Source organism: Pteronotus mesoamericanus, unplaced genomic scaffold (genome assembly GCF_021234165.1).
Source record: "Pteronotus mesoamericanus isolate MK-2021 breed Mesoamerican mustached bat unplaced genomic scaffold, CSHL_Meso_final contig_22, whole genome shotgun sequence".
Classification (NCBI taxonomy): domain Eukaryota; kingdom Metazoa; phylum Chordata; class Mammalia; order Chiroptera; family Mormoopidae; genus Pteronotus; species Pteronotus mesoamericanus.
In genome coordinates this window covers 1968006-1984922 of record NW_026555090.1, presented here as the reverse complement: position 1 = coordinate 1984922, position 16917 = coordinate 1968006, and the positions used below count along the sequence as shown (strand labels likewise).

General features: G+C 44.0%; 1 protein-coding gene across 3 annotated transcripts in view; it reads right to left on the bottom strand.

The window, feature by feature from the left end:
- Positions 1-16917, bottom strand: part of PRPSAP2 (phosphoribosyl pyrophosphate synthetase associated protein 2) — a 56975-nt gene that overhangs the window by 3006 nt on the left and 37052 nt on the right. For all 3 annotated transcript variants that reach the window (XM_054571147.1, XM_054571148.1, XM_054571149.1), the window contains 3 exons: positions 10232-10380; positions 4920-4990; positions 1332-1478 (listed from right to left, as the gene is read on the bottom strand). In XM_054571147.1, the coding sequence (XP_054427122.1) occupies positions 1332-1478; positions 4920-4990; positions 10232-10380 (367 nt within the window). The remainder of the gene's footprint in view (positions 1-1331; positions 1479-4919; positions 4991-10231; positions 10381-16917) is intronic.

Sequence of the window (16917 nt, the reverse complement as noted above, 5' to 3'; positions counted from 1 at the left end):
CACGCGCGTCTGCCGCTGCTGGGGTTACGCCTTCCCTCCAAAGGCCACTCCACTCGCAGAGGCCTGGCCCCAGCTGTGTCCTCTCCACCTCCCTCTGCTCTGCGGTCTCTAAGTGGCCCGCACACAGCACCGTGAGAGGTGCGGGGTGGACAGACCGGCGAGAGTGGCCCTGGGCCGGAAGTCTTCTCGCTCTACTTAACATGGGAATCCTGTGTTGCTAATTTTGCCTCCTGGAGTGCCTGTAATGCCATTCTAGGTGCTCAGTCCATTCTGTCCAGCTGAGAGGGGTGGTTGGACTGAGCAGAGCTATGCAAGTCTGGCCTTTGGGCTGTACTAAGGCATCCTGAACCCATCCAAGATGATGAACACAGTGCCAGGCTCCAGGAGATAAAATGCAAAGAGTAAAAATGTGAGACTTGGAAAAGTAAAAGGAGTTTAATTAATTGAAGACTGAATACCCAGGAATCTACAGAAGACACCACCTTTATTTACAGGATAATAAAAAGGTGATCTATACAACCGAGCCCCGGTACCTGGTTGGCCTCTAGAACAAGGGAGGCGCACAGAGCAGGGCTGGCCAGCCCGGGCAGCCCCCTCGGCCACGCTGGGAGCTGCAGGCAGCTTAGGAAAACCGCCCTGTGGGCTGTCCTCTCCCCGTCTCACATCACAGGCAGCCAGCTATACTAGAGAGAGAGGGGTTTGGCAGGAGGCAAACTAAGGCCTGAACCCAAATGTTCAGCCTAGTAGCTGCCTGGCCTGAAGTCACTTAACTTTTCTGGTGCACAATATCTCGTCTCTCTAAAAGGGGTGCCGAGCCCTGACCGGTGTGGCTCAGTGCCTTGGGTGTTGTCCCACGGAACAAAAGGTCACTGGCTCAATTCCCAGTCAGGGCACATGCCTGGGTTGCGAGCCAGGTCCGCGGCTGGGGGCGTGCAAGAGGCAACTGATCAATGTTTCTCTCTCATATCGATGTTTCTCTCCCTCTTTCGCCCTTCCTTCCCTTTCTCTAAGAATAAATAAAATCTTTAAAAATAAAAAATAAACGAGGTGCTGACGTGGGCCTTGCAGGGCTGTGCGGGAGCTCAGGGAGGGCACGTGCACAGTGCCGGGCGGCGCCGGCACAGGCTGCACGCCCAGCTTACGAGAGTCATTAGGCCCACTAACTATTACTACACGCAGGCTGATAGTCAATGAAACACAAATACAGTGTAACCTGCGTTTTTAGTCCACTTGTAACTGCAAGGCAGCTCCTTCTTCACCTAGGGTCTACAACTACAGATCGGGGTGCTGGCGGACAGGGCAGGGACGCCCGCCCATGGGCTGGCTGTTACCTCATCAATGGCGGACTCCTCGATCAGCCGGGGAGCATCTGAAGATAACAAGCCGTGAGTCGCCATCACGAAGATCTTGTAGGCTCCTCTTTCCTTCAGGGTCTCTGCTGCAGCCAGAAAGCTGTCAACATCATCGATGATGTCATCCTGTCAAATTATACATGGAGCAAAATGCACATAAACACTTCTGGTACAAGGCAAAAGAACTAACCTTCCGTGACACCTGCAGGCACCGCGGCCCTGCCGCCGCTCCCGCGGCGCTCCCTCCAGGCCTGCGGCAGCGAGCCGCCTGCACCCGCCACTCACAGGCGGCCTCGTCTCCGCCACGCGCGATGCTCCTGGGGCTGCCAGCTCTACATCCCTACGCCCAGCAGTGGGCCTGTACCAGGCAGGTGCTCCAAATACACCTGCGGAACGGTTTTTGCTTTTTTTTTAACCATTTTTTTTTAAAACAACATAATAAAACTGTTAGAAGATGCTTTGACTCTGGGTGTTTTTTTTCTCTTTTCTTGCTACTTGTTTTCCTTATTTTCTCCATTGTCTATATGGGAAATACTGTTTTTACATGTTTTTATAATGGGATAACACTGTTATTTTTAACAGTAAGCCCAGTTCAGTGGTTTCTGATCTAGAGACCACAGATTCCCAGTGTGCGGTCATCCCAGTCTATATTCTATGGTCTATTATACATCTGCCTGCCTGTGGCCCCTGGGGCAGGACTGCTGAAGCCCCGGGGGACGGCCAAGGGGTAAGAGCAATAGGAGCACCTCTTGTTCTAATATTTGTCTTTGACCCCATCCCTGACACAGGACTCCAAGACCCTTTTAATTTCTTGGGTGAGAGAAAGGTTTTTTGTTCTAACGAGGAGACCCTGGGTGGCCCCTGGGTAGCTCCTGAGTGGGCTGGTCCCCAGAGAGACCAAGGCCTGGTTAGAAGCTTGGGAGTTCCAGCCCCGCCCCCACTTCTCCCCAGAGGCGAGAGGGGCTGGAAATGGGTTCCTCATCCGCCAGGCCCACGTGAGGGGCTCCATGAAATCCCACCAGTAGGGGGTTCGCAGAGCTTCCAGGTGGGTAAACACAGCCACACACCGGGAGCTGACGCACCCCAGCTCCAGGGGGACAGAAGCTCCTGTGCTGGGTACCCTCCCTGACCTCATCCTGTGCCTCTTCATCTGGCCGGTCATCTGTGTCCTTTATCACAGCCTTTAACAAACCGGTAAATGCAGTAAGTGTCTCCTGACTTCTGTGAGCTGCTCTAGCACATTAATCCAACCGAGGCAGGGGCCATGCGAACCTCCGACTGGGAGGCGAGTCGTACTGAAGCTGTGGGTAACCTATAACCTGGGAAGAGCATCTGAAGTGGGGTAGGAGCAGTCTCGTGGGGCTGAGCCCTCCCCTGTGGGATCTGGTGCTTTCTCCAGGTAGACAGTGTCTAAGTTAAAGGGCAGGAGCCCAGCTGGCACTGCAGAGAACTGTCTGGAGTGGAGAGAAACGTCCCCACATCTGGCGACCGGAAGCGAAGTGCGTTGCGAGAGTCGTGAAGGGGACGCGCGGGAGGAAGAACACTGAGTCTTTCCTATGACGCCCAGGCTACCAACGGTTCCAGCCCATTAGGGTGTCAACCGCTGTCTAGGGTTGAATAAATATTCATGTATTTATGTATTTCATGTAGTAGTGAGAACATGAAACACAGCGTTTATTCTTTTATTATTATTATATTGTTTTCCATACTAACAACTGTAAACCTACTTTTGTCCCACCCTGTGTATATGTATATACATAAAATTCTTCAAATATATACTAAATATTACTATGATCAAAAAAATATACATCTATATTACTTTAAAAACACTGCTGGTAAAATGGTGCAACTACTCTGAAAAATAGTGTCACAGGTTCTTATAAAACTAAACTTGTAATTACCACAAAATGCAACACCTGCACTTCTGGTCGCTTATCCCAGAAAAATTAACTCTGTTCACACAAAAACCCACACACAAGTGTGCAGGGCGCTTTTATTTCTAACAGCAGAAAAATGGGAACAATCCAAATTTCCCTCACAGGTGAGCGGATAAAAACACCGTGGTCCTACATCCACGGAATACTGTTCAGTGTAATAAAAGGATATACTATCGATACACATAATTTGGGTGGGTCTCCAGGGAACTGTGCTAAGTGAAAAAAATCAACCTCAAAAGGCTACACAGTGTAAATTCCATTTATGAGACATCACAACTATAGAGACAGAGGACAGCTTAGTGACCACCGCAGAGTTAGGGATCAGGTGGGGAGGAGGAGGTGTGGCTCCAAAGGGGCAGCAGGAGGCGCCCCGGGATGGAGCATTTGGGCACCTGTCAACAGCGGTGGCCACTCAAAGCTGCACCCGCGGCACAGCTGCGTCCGTCTACACACATACAACCACTGGAGCAGCCGCAGGCAACTCTGTGGGGAGCGGCAATATGAACTTCTAGACCGTGTTACTACTATACTACAGTGAAGCAAGAATAAGGAAACTGGATAAAGAATATGCAAAATCTCCCTGTATTTTTTTTTGGCTACTTACTATGAATCTATAATTACTTCAAAATAAAATTTTTAAAAAATGCAGTTGCAGTAGAAAGGGGGAAAAGTGCTATTGAATTTTGTTACAACAGGTTCTGTTACTACATCTTGTTACTACAGATTTTGCTAATTAAGCAATAAATTAATAGACAGCTATTAGCCTACAGGGTAACATAGAGATTTTCTACCAAAGCTCCAAACACTGGGGCTTGGTAAACGGGTGCGACCACTTTGGGAACAATGTGGCACTAGCCAGTCATGTTGGAAACGTGGGTACTTTCAGACTGAACAAGTCCACTCACAGGCACATAGAAAGTCCCGCACATATGCAACAGAAAAAGGGTGCAAGAATGTTCAAAGCAGTATTATTTGGAAATAGAAAAAACTGTATGTTCAATACCCAGAGAACACAGAAATAAGTTATGCAACACCATACATGAAAGAGAATAATAGAGCACACAGAGAAATCTCAAAACAGTGAGAACACAGTCCAGTGTTTAGGGACACGTACTCATGGCAGAATGTAAGGGCAAGGAAGGGCATGAAAGGCAACAGTCAGGGCAGTGACGACGTCGGGGAGACGAGGGAGGAGCTAGGGGGCAGCCCGGAGTGGCCGGGCCGCGCGCTCTGTTCCGAAGCCGAGTAGTGAGTACCCGTGCGTTCCCCGTATTCTTATTTACACCGTGTAGGCATTAAATGCACTCCTCCTGGGTACCGGTTTTGTGAAGTGTGAGAGGATGCATGTCTTCAACAGTTATAACCGATTTTGTATCCCATTTTGATCACAAAACAGTTTCTCATGTTATGACAAACAGCTGCACAATAGTTCATTAACTAAGTAGTTAGCAATTTCACGATAAACTGACAATAGCAATTTTCAGTTTTTGGACCAACATAAACATTTAGTGCAAGGCACCAACTTCGATGAGACTTACCTGCCATACCACTAACTGCACACAATTAAAAAGCAAGGTTACAAAACAGAGTTGACAAACAGAACAATTAATATTAAAAGAGGGTTACATACCACAATGATGGCGATCCTGCCTCCCACGTCGCCGACCACTGTGATTGGGGGCTTTTCTTTAGGAATCAGCACTGGTCAGAATAAAGCACATGCACAGAAGTTTCTATATTAAAATGCCAAAGCCTTTAAAAAGCCAATGTCTCGTGATAAAAAGACCCAAGAAACTAGACACATGGAGGGAGCCTCCTCACTGATAAAGGGCAACCGTGAAAAGCCCAGAGCCGCCACCAAGCACTTGGCACAGAAGCAAACTCCCCCGCCCCCACGGTCAGGAGCACGGCCGGCGCTCGCATCGCTGCTCTTCAGCGCTGGGCTGCACGTGTTGCCCGGCCACGACCCAAGAAAAGGAGTAGAAGGGAGTAAAATTACTTCAGTTAGCAAATGACATGATCCTACACATGGGAAACACCAAAGAATCTACCAAAAAAACAACCGAAGCTAATATACAAATTCACCAAAGTTGCAAGGTACAAGGTCAACACACAAAAATCAATTATTTTTATATACCAACCATGAACCATCTGAAGAGGAAACTTAAAAACCAACTCATTTAAAAAGCATCAAAAAAAAAAAAAAAATGAAGTACCTAGGAATGAATTTAACCAAAGAGGTGAAAGACTTGTACATTGAAAACTATAAAACATCGTTGAATTTAAACATAAACGGAGAGACACCCCACATTTACGCATCAGAAAACTCAGGATGGGGCAGATGGCAGCGCCCCCCAGCGTGACCCAGAGAGCCGGTGCCCTCCCGACCAGAACCCCAACAGCTTCTTCTGCAGAAATGAACTGACAATAAAGTTCACGTGGAAATGCAGGAGACCCCAAATAGCCAAAATCTTTAAAAAAATGGAAGAATAAAGGTAGAGGACTCACACTTCCCCTACTTTGAAACCTATTACAAAACTTTATTATTTTTTATTTTTCAATTAACAGTTGACATTAAGCTTTATTAATCAAAACAATGTGGTACTGGCATAAAGACAGATATACACCAGTGCAACAGGATTGAGAGTCTAGACATAAACTCAAACACCTATGGTCAACTGACTTCCCCCAGCTTCACAAGCTACAATTGACATATAACACTGTGTGAATTCAATGTGTAGTCTGAGGTATTGATACAAACATACACCGCAAAACGATTACCACAGAGAGATGTGTCAACACATCCATCACCTCACACGATCATTACAATTTGTGTGTGTGTGGTAAGAATATTTAAGATCTACTCCCTTAGAAGCTTTTAAGTATATACCACAGTCTTGTTAAGTACAGTCACACTGGACCCCCAGAACTTACTCATCTTCTAACTGGAGGTCTGTACCCGTTGACCACCATCCCCCCATCTCCTCCATTCCCCAACCCCTGGCACCCACCCTGCTACTCTGTTCTGTGAGTTTGGTAGGGTTTTTTCCTTCAGATTCCACATATAAGTGAGATCATACAGTACATGTCTCTCTCTGACTTACGTCACTGAGTAGAATACCCTCTAGGTCTGTCCATGTTGTCACAAATGGCAGGCTGTCCTGTTGTGTGTGTGTTTGTTTTATGGCTGAATAACACACATTTGCTCTATCCATTCATCCATCAATGGACACTGAGAGGTGATTTTTCACAAGGGTGTCAGGACCATCCAGTGGGAAAGAAAAGTCCTTTGAACAAATGGTGCTGGAAAAATTGAATATCCACATGCAACAGAATGAAGCTGGACTCCTACTTTACACCATATACAAAAATTAACTCAAAATGGATCGAAGACCTACAAATGATAGCTCAAACTCTAAAACTCTAAGTAGAAAACATGGGAGCAAATCGTCATGACCTTGAATTGGGCAACGGATTCTTAAATACAGCACAAAAAGACAACCAATAAGTATAAAATTAAGTAAACTGAACTTCATCAAAATTAAACCCTCTTTGGGCATCAAAGCACACTATTAAGAAAGTAAAAAGACAACCTACAAAATAAGAGAAAATATTTCTACGTTATGTCTGATGTCTGGTCCAGAATATACAAAGAACTCTTACAACACAACAATGAAAAGACAAACAACCCAATTTAAAATTGACAAAGGATTGGAATAAATATTTCTTCAAAAAAGATAAACTGACAACACATGAAAAGACACTCAACGTCATTAGCCATTAGGGAAATACAAATCAAAACTACAATGAAGTACTGGTTCAAACGCACTAGGATGACGGTAAAGACTGAGCAGTGCTTTAAGCGACGTAAATCGGGTCTGCGGGAGGAGCTAGGGCTTATAGAGGTTCTTGCACTTGATGGAATGTGTAAGCACCAAAAGCCCTACGGGAAGAACTCTATGTTCATAATAAAGCTCTGTAGTTCCAGTTTCCCCTTCCCTTTAACTCCTTTTTCCCTTTTACTCCTCCGTCTCTGCTCACAGGCCAGAGGGTGCATACGTGACTTGCCACATCTGCATGCGCTGGGATTGAAACTCTTTCTTTTTCCTGAATAAAATCTTTTTGGTGATGGAACACCATATTGATACTATTTTTCAGTCAACAATGACTAATACAAAATCAGAAAATAAGCGTTGGTAAGGATATGGAGAAATTGGCACCTTTGTACACTGTTGGTAGGAATGTAAAATGGTACAGCTGCTATGAAAACTAGTTTGGTGGTTCCTCAAAAAGTTAACATAAAATTACCATATGAACCAGCAATTCTAAGCCTAGGTCCAGACCCTGGAGAAATGAAAGTATGTGTCTGCAAGAAGCCTGTATATGAATGCGCACTGCAGCGTTGCAGCCCAAAGTTAGAAACGACTCAAGTACCTGTCAACGAATGAAGGTATACACAAATTGTGGCATATCCATGCAATGAAATATCCTGCCATCAAAAGGTACGTGCATCTTTGGATGAACTTCAAAGATGCTGTAGTAAGTGAAATAAACTGGACTCAAAAGGTCACATCTCGTATGATTTCGCTTATAGTCCAGAACAGGCAAATTTATAGGGACAACGAGCGGATGAGTGGCTTCCCGGGGATGGGGGAAGGGCACACAGGGGTTGGCGACCACTTCATGGGTGGGGTGCTCTTCTGGGGTGATGAAAAGTTTGAAACTGGAAAGCAACGGAAGTTGCGCAACACTCTGAGTGTACTAAGTGCCAGTGATCGGTGCACGTCAAAACGGTTAATCCTACGTGAAGTGACTTTCACTGCTATTTTATAAAAAAAGGCCGATGTCACTGCATGGGAGACAATGGGCGAGCCTTCATAACTTAAATACCTTCCTCTAAAAAAGTAGGACTGCTCTTGATCAGGGCTTCTCAGTCCCTGCACCACTGAAACGTGGGGACAGACAACTGGCTGTGGGAACTGTCCTGTGTGTTGCAGGACGTTTTAGCAGCATCCTTGGCCTCTATTCACTAGATGCGAGTAGTGACAGCCACAACTGTGACCAAAAAAATGTCTTCAGATATTTCCAAGTGTTTTCTAGGGGACAAAATCCAAACTCACCCAGGCCCCAGCTGAGAATCACTCTTCTAAATTAAAAGGGACTAAAAACAAATGACAATTAAATGCAGTATGTGAACCTAGGCTGGTGCGGGGAGTGGGGACCGAAATGTAAAGCCGAACAAAGCAAGCTAAATCCCAACACTGAAGTAATTTTTTTCCATTTTCAACACACCGTTTCCCAAGCACTTGACCCCAACGCTGGTGACGGAGTATAATGAATGTTACAGGCCTTTAGGGAGTGAATTTGATGAAGAGCCATATAAATAGCCGTACCTCTAACTCATCAATCTCACTTTTAGAAACTCGTAATGACATAACCCAAAATATGGAAAAAGTTTTTTATCTACATGTTAATTGCAACATTACACTGGCAAAGACCAGGAGAAAACACACATACCCAGTTATACCCTGCTTGGGCAGTCTAAGCCATATTCATAAGATGGGATGTCAGTCAATAAAAACAAAAGTTTTTAATGACTTAGGGGAAAGATATGTTATAAAGCTGGGAGATGACAACAATATGCACAATTACGTAATCAGGATGAATCACAGCTCAATCGAAACAAGACAGGGAAAGACTGAAGAGGCCGACTAAAATATAACAGTGGTGTCTCTGAGTTTAGAACTGATTAATTCAGTGAATTAAGCACTGATTAGGCTTTTTATTAAAATAAAAGTGATTAAACATAAAAAATTGTTTAAAAAAGCATTCAGTTCAGTGTGAAATAAGCTGGACTAGAACAAAGACTACCTTCTTGGCCAAAGTTGGGTCAGGCTCCTGTGAGCCCCTGGCTCCGCCTGGACTAGGCCGTGGGCTTTGTCCTCAGGCTGGCCGAGCGGGGTTTCAGCGAGATTCCTGCCCTGATCTGAGCGCCCAGGCCTTCCTTCAGCGAGGACTTTGTTAGGCCAGTTTAGCGAGAATCCCCCTGCCCTGGATGTCTTCCCTCCTCTAGTGATTTCCCACCCACTGACCCCTCCCCCAACTGCTTCTTGGCTACCAGTCCCCGCCTGTCCTTGCTATATTGAGAGTTGAGCCCAGTTCTATAGTGAGATCTCCTTCCCCTCAATGTAACATTTCCTAAATAAAATCTGTTTTTACCACTTTAAAAAAATCTGTCTTTTCTCTTGCTACAACACATTCAGACCCTTAAGCATAAGGGTAGAAAAAGCTTTCCCTCACCAACACTCAAAAGCAGTATTTTTTCTAAATTGAAAAGATGTTATTAAAGCATAAGGCAAGTTCTCAAAAACAAAAACCAATTCACCCAGAAATCTTATTACCCCATTATAACGATTTCACCTTCACAGTTCTTCCTGGTCCTTGCACAAAGGTAGGTTATACACTCTCGTATTCTGCCTTATTCACATACTCTCCACAGATTACCTCGTTTCCAGACAGCCTAACTATTACAAAGGGCCGCATCATTAGATGTACTGATACAAAATCCTTTACTAAGCCCTACCCTCTGGTAAACCATTCAGACCCTTCTAATATCTTGCAATGAAAATAACACTACAGTAAATAACGTGCTTTTGTTAAACTACAAGATATGTAACTGAATGAATGAATGAATGCAGTCCTCTCAAGTGCCACAACCGAGTCTAAATAGCTGAGCACTTTCATGGCTTGACGATGATCAGACAGATGCTTCTGAAAGGCTCTACAGTCCCCAGGGCCATCGGAAGTGCGCTGGTTACCACCAGGCCAGGGAAGGCATTTTGCCAAATTCAAAAACAAAAAAGAGGTCATTCACATTTCAAAAAAAATTAAGTCAGCCTTAAAATCAAAGGGGAAAGCAAAGATGAGAGGTAGCACGCTTACTGGGGATCTCCAGGCTGGGGTGGATGGCTGCCACACTCCGGACCATGGGCGGGGAATGCCGTCCATCCACCAAGTCCGACTCGGCGTCCTGGGCTTCTCCGTGAATCACCGCAATGCCCAGGCGAAGGCGCTCTGCAAAGGACTGGGCCCTGAGGGAGAGCATGAAGACAGTTCAAAATCACATAGCACCTACCTTCTGTTAATGCTGATGGAAGAAATATTACAAGAACATAAATGAAATGTAGTTTCCAAAAGATTAATGGAAAGAAGAGAATAAAATAATCTGAGTCTTAGACTCCAGGACAAAGTGTGGATAAATACGTCCCTCTCGCCATGGGCACATCTGGGAAGCACCAGCTGCCCCTGGTCTGCTCTCACTCAACTGAGTGAGCCTGCATAGGTTAATTAACTTCCTCTAAGCCTCAGTTCCTCACTTGTAACTGCTAATTCTCTACTTAACAGCGAGAGCAAAGCACACAAGACAAAATGCATTAAAAACTCAAAGCATCTGATACTATGGAACTTCCGGCAAAGATGGAGGTTTAAGTAGATACGTTGTGCCTCCTCGTACAACCCAAAGAAGGACAACAACAAATTTAAAAACAAAAAATGAGAACTGCCAGAAAATAAAACTGTATCGAAGTCCGACAACCAAGGAATTAAAGAAGAAACATTCATCCAGACTAGTAGGAGGGCAGAGTCCAGCAGGCAGGGCGAAGAGGACGCGTGGCAAGGCGGCAGCTGGCAGACTGGGCAGGCTGCGCAACCCAGGGCTCCAGCAAGGGAACAAAGCCTCAAAACCTCTGACTGTAAACACCTCTAGGGGTTGCAGTGGTGGGAGAAACTTCCAGCCTCACAGGAGAGTCTCCGAGAGAGACCCTTGGGGTCCTAGAACATATACAAACCCACCCACAAAGGAATCAGCACCAGAAGGGCCCAATTTGCTTGTGAGTAGTGGGGGGAGTGACTGAAAGCCGGCAGAGAGAGCCAAGCAAGTGGCATTGCTCCCCCTCGGGCCCCTCCCCCACAAAGTGTCACAATGCAGTGAGCTGGGTTGCCCCGCCCTGGTGAATACCTAAGGCTCCGCCCCTTACGTCATAGCAGGAGCGCACAAAGAAATATGGCTCAAATGAAAGAGCAGATCAAAACTCCAGAAAAAGAACTACGCAACAAGGATATAACCAACCTATCAGATGTACAGTTCAAAACACTGGTAATCAGGGTCCTCACAGAAATGGTTGAGTCCGGACACAAAGTAGAGGAAGATGTGAAGGCTACACAAAGTAAAACAAAAAAAATATACAGGGAACCAACAGTGAAAGGAAGGAAACCGGGACTCAATCAACAATTTGGAGCAGAGGGAAAAAATAAACATCCAACCAGAATGGAATGAAGAAACAAGAATTCAAAAAAAATGAGGAGAGACTTAGGAACCTCTGGGATAACTTTAAATGTTTCAACATCCGAATTGTAGCGGTGCCAGAAGAAGAGGAAGAGCAAGAAATTGAAAACTTATTTGAAAAAATAATGGAGAACTTCCCCAATCTGGCCAAGGAAATAGACTTCCAGGAGATCCAGGAAGCTCAGAGAGTCCCAAAGAAGTTGGACCCAAGGAAGCACACACCAGGGCACATCCTAATTACGTTCCCCAAGATTACGGATAAGGGGGAAATCTTAAAAGCAGCAAGAGAAAAGGAGAGAGTTACCTGCAAAGGATTTCCCATAAGACTATCAGCTGATTTCTCAAAAGAAACCTTGCAGGCAAGAAGGGGCTGGAAAGAAGTATTCTAAGTCATGAAAGGCAAGGACCTACATCCAAGATTTCCCTATCCAGCAAAGCCATCATTTAGAATGGAAGGGCAGATAAAGTGCTTCCCAGGTAAGGTCAAGTTCAAGGAGTTCGTCATCACCAAGCCCTTATTATATGAAATGTTAAAGGAATGTATCTAAGAAAAAGATCAAAACTGTTAACAGTAAAATGACAACAAAATCACAAGTATCAACAACTGAACCTAAAAAACAAAAACAAAGCAAACAACTAATACAGGAACAGAATCACAGAAATGGAAGGTTATCAGCGGAGAGGGGAAGCAGGGAGAACAGGGGAAAAGCTACGGGGAATAAGAAGCATAAATGATAGGTACAACATAGACAAGGAGAGGTTAAGAATAGCATAGGAAATGCAGAAGCCAAAGAACTTATATGTACTACCCATGGGCATGCACTGGGGGGCGGGGCACGATGGAGGGAGATGGGTGCAGGGTGGAGGGGGAGAAAGGACAGGAAAACAATGAGACAACTGTAATAACATAATTAACAAAATATACTTAAAAAAACTCAAAGTATCTTGATTGATTGATTTTAGAGAGAGAGGAATGGGGGGAGAGAGACAGAAACACTGATTTGTCGATTCTTTGTATGTGCCCTGGCTGGGGACTGAACCCGCAATCTTGATGTACTGGGACAATACCCTAACCAACTTAGGGTTAGGCCAGGGCTAAAAATTTAAAGCATTAAGCATCGATTTTTAACAACTTCATTAAGGTATAACTGAGATACAATGAACATAAGTACATATTTAAACTAATTTCATAAACTCTAATATATGTACATACCTGTATAAACATTAGCAAAGCCAAGACAATGAAGTATTCATCACGGCCAACGTCTCCTGTACCCTCTGTAATTTCTCCTTGCAGCAGCCTTCTCCCATCATTCTCTTAATGTCTTCTGAAGAGCAATCCTCAATTTTGACAACACCTAACTTAACAATTTCTTCTTATGAACTGTGCCTTTGGTGTCATTTAATTTTAATAAATCTTTGCCCAAACCCAGGTCACAAAGATTTTTCTCCTGTTTCCCTCTAGGTCTTTTATAGCTCTAGGTTTTACATTTAGGTGTATGATTCATTTTTAGCTGATTTTTATATGTGCAGTGAGATAGTGCTCAAGATTCATTTTATTTTCCACCAATTATTCTAAATCATTTGTTCAAAAGACTGTTCTTTCTCCATTGAATTGTCTTTGCACCTCTGTTGAAAGTCAGTATTACAGATACATATGGGTCTATTTTTTGATTCTCTATTCTGTTCCACTGGCCTATTTTTCTATTTTTTTCCCAATACTACATACTCGTGATAGAAGTCTTAAATTTGGGTAGTATTAGACCTTCAACTTTGTTCTTTTTCGGTTGTCTTTGCCCACTGTAGGTTCTTTGCATTTCCATATGAATTTTGGAATCAGCCTGTCAGTTGCTACAAAAAAGCCTGCTGAAATTTTGATTGGGAGCTTTCAATTTTATAGACCAATGTGGGGAGAAATAGTATCTTAATATTGAGCCTTTTGACCCATGAACACAGTATTTTCCTCCATTTAGGTTTTTAATTTCTCTCAGTAATGTTTTACATCTTTCAGTGTACAATCCTTGAACATCTTAAGATTTATCCCTAAATGTTTCCCTTAAGTTGATGCTTTTTGGTTTTATTTTTCAATTCAATTTTTGACTGTTCATTGCCCGTATACAGATATATAACTGAAATTTATTTAACTTGCTAAACTGATTAGTCCTAATAGCATCTTTATAAATTTCATGTTTTTCTACATAAATAATCATACCACCTGTAAATTAGGACAGTTTTACTCCTCCCTTCCCACGTTAGATTTCTCTCTTTTGCTTTCTGTTGCTAACTGCAGCACTGCCCAGCATCTCCAGCACAGTGCTGAAGCGAGGTCAGGGGAGCAGACATCCCGTCTTGTCCCTGATCTTGGGGGAGAGCTTGCACTCTTCCGCCACTGAGTGTGAGGTTAGCTGTGGGCTTTTCATAGATGCCCTTTATCAGATAAAGTCCCCTTCTATTCTTAGTTTGCATAAAGCTGTTGTTTTTTTTTAAACCAGGAAGAGAAAGTGAATTTTGTCAAAGGCTTTTTGAGTCTACTGAGATAATCATGTGGTTATATAAGATATAGTATGTGCGTAACTTTAAATGTGTCCTTTTAAAAACTTCAAAGTAATTTATATATTTTTAGAGAGAGGAAGGGCAAGAGCAAGAGAGGGAGAGAAACATAGATGTGAGAGAGAAACATCAATTGGTTGCTTACTGTACACACCCCAACTAGGGACCGAACCCACAACCCAGGTATGTGCCCTGACCAGGAACTGAACCAGCAACTTTCCATTTTGCAGGATGATACCCAACCGGCTGAGCTACACTGGTCAAGGCAAAAAATTTCTAAGGAATTTTTAAGGAAATTTTCAGACAAAAAAAGCAGTCAAGTACAAGACAGAGACTCTCCACTGGCTTCTGCCCCATCCTAATCTCATGGAGATTGGCACCATAGAGATTAGTTCCTCCTTCACATTAAAGGTTGGCTTTGCAAACAAGCTTGTTGTCAAAAGAATCAACCTTACTCATCTTCTAAGGAAGTCTTTTCCAACTGGGATCCAGAGGTCTGCCAATTCCTAGAATAATGTTTCAATACTACTAACCTCTCCTAGAGGCCAATGCCACTGACTCTTGAACAACTCAGGTTTTAAATATGGATCCACTTATATGTGGATTTTTTTTCAATAAGCATGGTATTTTCTCTTCCTGAGGATATTCTTAATAACATTCTTTTCTCTAGCTTATTTTATTGCAACAATACAGTATATAATATACATAACATACAAAGTATGTTAATCGACTGTTTACATTATTGGTAAGCCTTCCAGTCACCAGTAGGCTACTAGCAGTTAAGTTCTGGGAGGGAGTCAAAAGTTCTATGTGGATTTTCAACTGTGCACGTGGTCAGTGTCCCTAACGCCTGTGTTGTTCAAGGACAACTGTACTTTCACGATAAATAAAATCATTATACGCACACCGATTAGTTTTTGGATACTTTATATAACTTAGTCATGTGACTTGAATTCCCACCTGAATCCAAAAAGAATCAGGACGACTCCTCCAGGTCACACTGTCTGATATGCTAACAGCTACAGAGCAATTCCAAAGCACCTCAATCTTGCTATACTGGTGGTACCATGATGAGCGTTAGTTTACATCATGGGTTAGAACACAACACAGGATTTCAGATTTTTTTCCCTACTCACTCAGTTATATTAAGAAAAGAATTTTATTGATAAGGAAACGGAGGCTTGAAGAGACTGCCTAACCTTGGTTCTTACGACTGTCACAAAGACTGGCTAAGCCCCAGGTCATGTCTATTGACTCCTAGTTTAATGATCTTCCTGCTACTCTAGAGTGTCTTTTAAAGGAACTACAACAGTTTTCTAAGGTTAGGTGCTACATGAAAAACTTGGAGGGTCCTCGCTCGTGGGGCTCAGTTGGTTGGAGTGTCATCCCCTAACCTAACGACTGTGAGATCGATTCCTGGTCAGGGCACATACCCAGGCACGTACGGAGGCAACCATTTGAAGTTTCTCTCTTACATTAATATTTCTCTTTCCCTCCCTTTCTCCCTTCCTCTCTAAAAAAAGCAATGAAAAAATGTCCTCAGATAAGGAAAAAAAATTTAAAGAATTTGGAGGAAGACACTAGAAACAATAGATAAAGAAATGGCATGTCACTTCCAGTCAAGATGGAGGTGTAGGTAAACACGCTTGCCTCTTCGCACAATCATGGCAAAAATTACAACTGAACTACAAAACAACTATCACTCAAAATCATCAGAAAATCGAACTGTACAGAAGTTCAACAACCATGGAATTAAAGAAGTCACATTCATTCATGCGGGTAGGAGGGGCAGAGACACAGAGACACAAAACAGGCAGACCTACACCCATGTGTCGTGGATAAAAATCGGGAGGGAAATCTCATGAGTGAGAGATCCCAGCCCCAGACCAGACCAGACCACCCAGCCCAGGGTTCCAGTGCCAGGAAGTTAAGTCCCCATAACTTCTGGCTGCAAAAACCAGTGAGGGGTGGGGTGACAGAATAAACTGCAGGATTCTCAGCTGTCTCCTCTTAAAGGGTCCGCAAGGGACTTAGGACTTACACAGACTCACTCCCTCTGGGCTCTAGCACCAGGGCAGCAGCTTGAAAGGCACCAGTGGCAAATGGGGAGAAAGTGAAGGGACTGGCATCAGGGCTAGTGCTGGGAGACAGCTTCCTCCCAAACAAAACTCCAGATGCCAGGCAGCGGTCACTGTCCCTTTCTGAGCCCTCCCCACACAGAGCAGCAACGCCCTGTCTGAGACTATCCCCCTGGCTGACACAGGTTACCCCACACAGGTGATTCCCCTAAGGCTCTGCCCCATCCAACTCACGGCGCACTTTTCTGCATCAGGCCACACCACCAAGACAGGGGGTCAAAAGAGCTTACCTAACACACAGAAACACACACAGGGCGCCTGCCACAATGAGGAGACAAAGAAATATGGCCCAAATGAAAGAACAGAACAAAACTCCAGAAAAAGGACTAAACGAAATGGAGATAAGCAATCTATCAGATTCAGAGTTCAAAACACTGGTTATTAGGATGCTCAAGGACCTCACGGGGTACTTCAACAGCATAAAAAAGAGCAAGGCAGAAATAAAGGTTACAGTAAGTGAAATAAATAAAAATTTACAGGGAATGAACAGTGGAAGGGATGAAACAGCATCAAATCAAAGATTTGGAACACAAGGAAGAAGAAAAATTCCATCAGAACAGCAAGAAGAAAATAGAATCTGCCCTGGGTGGTATGGC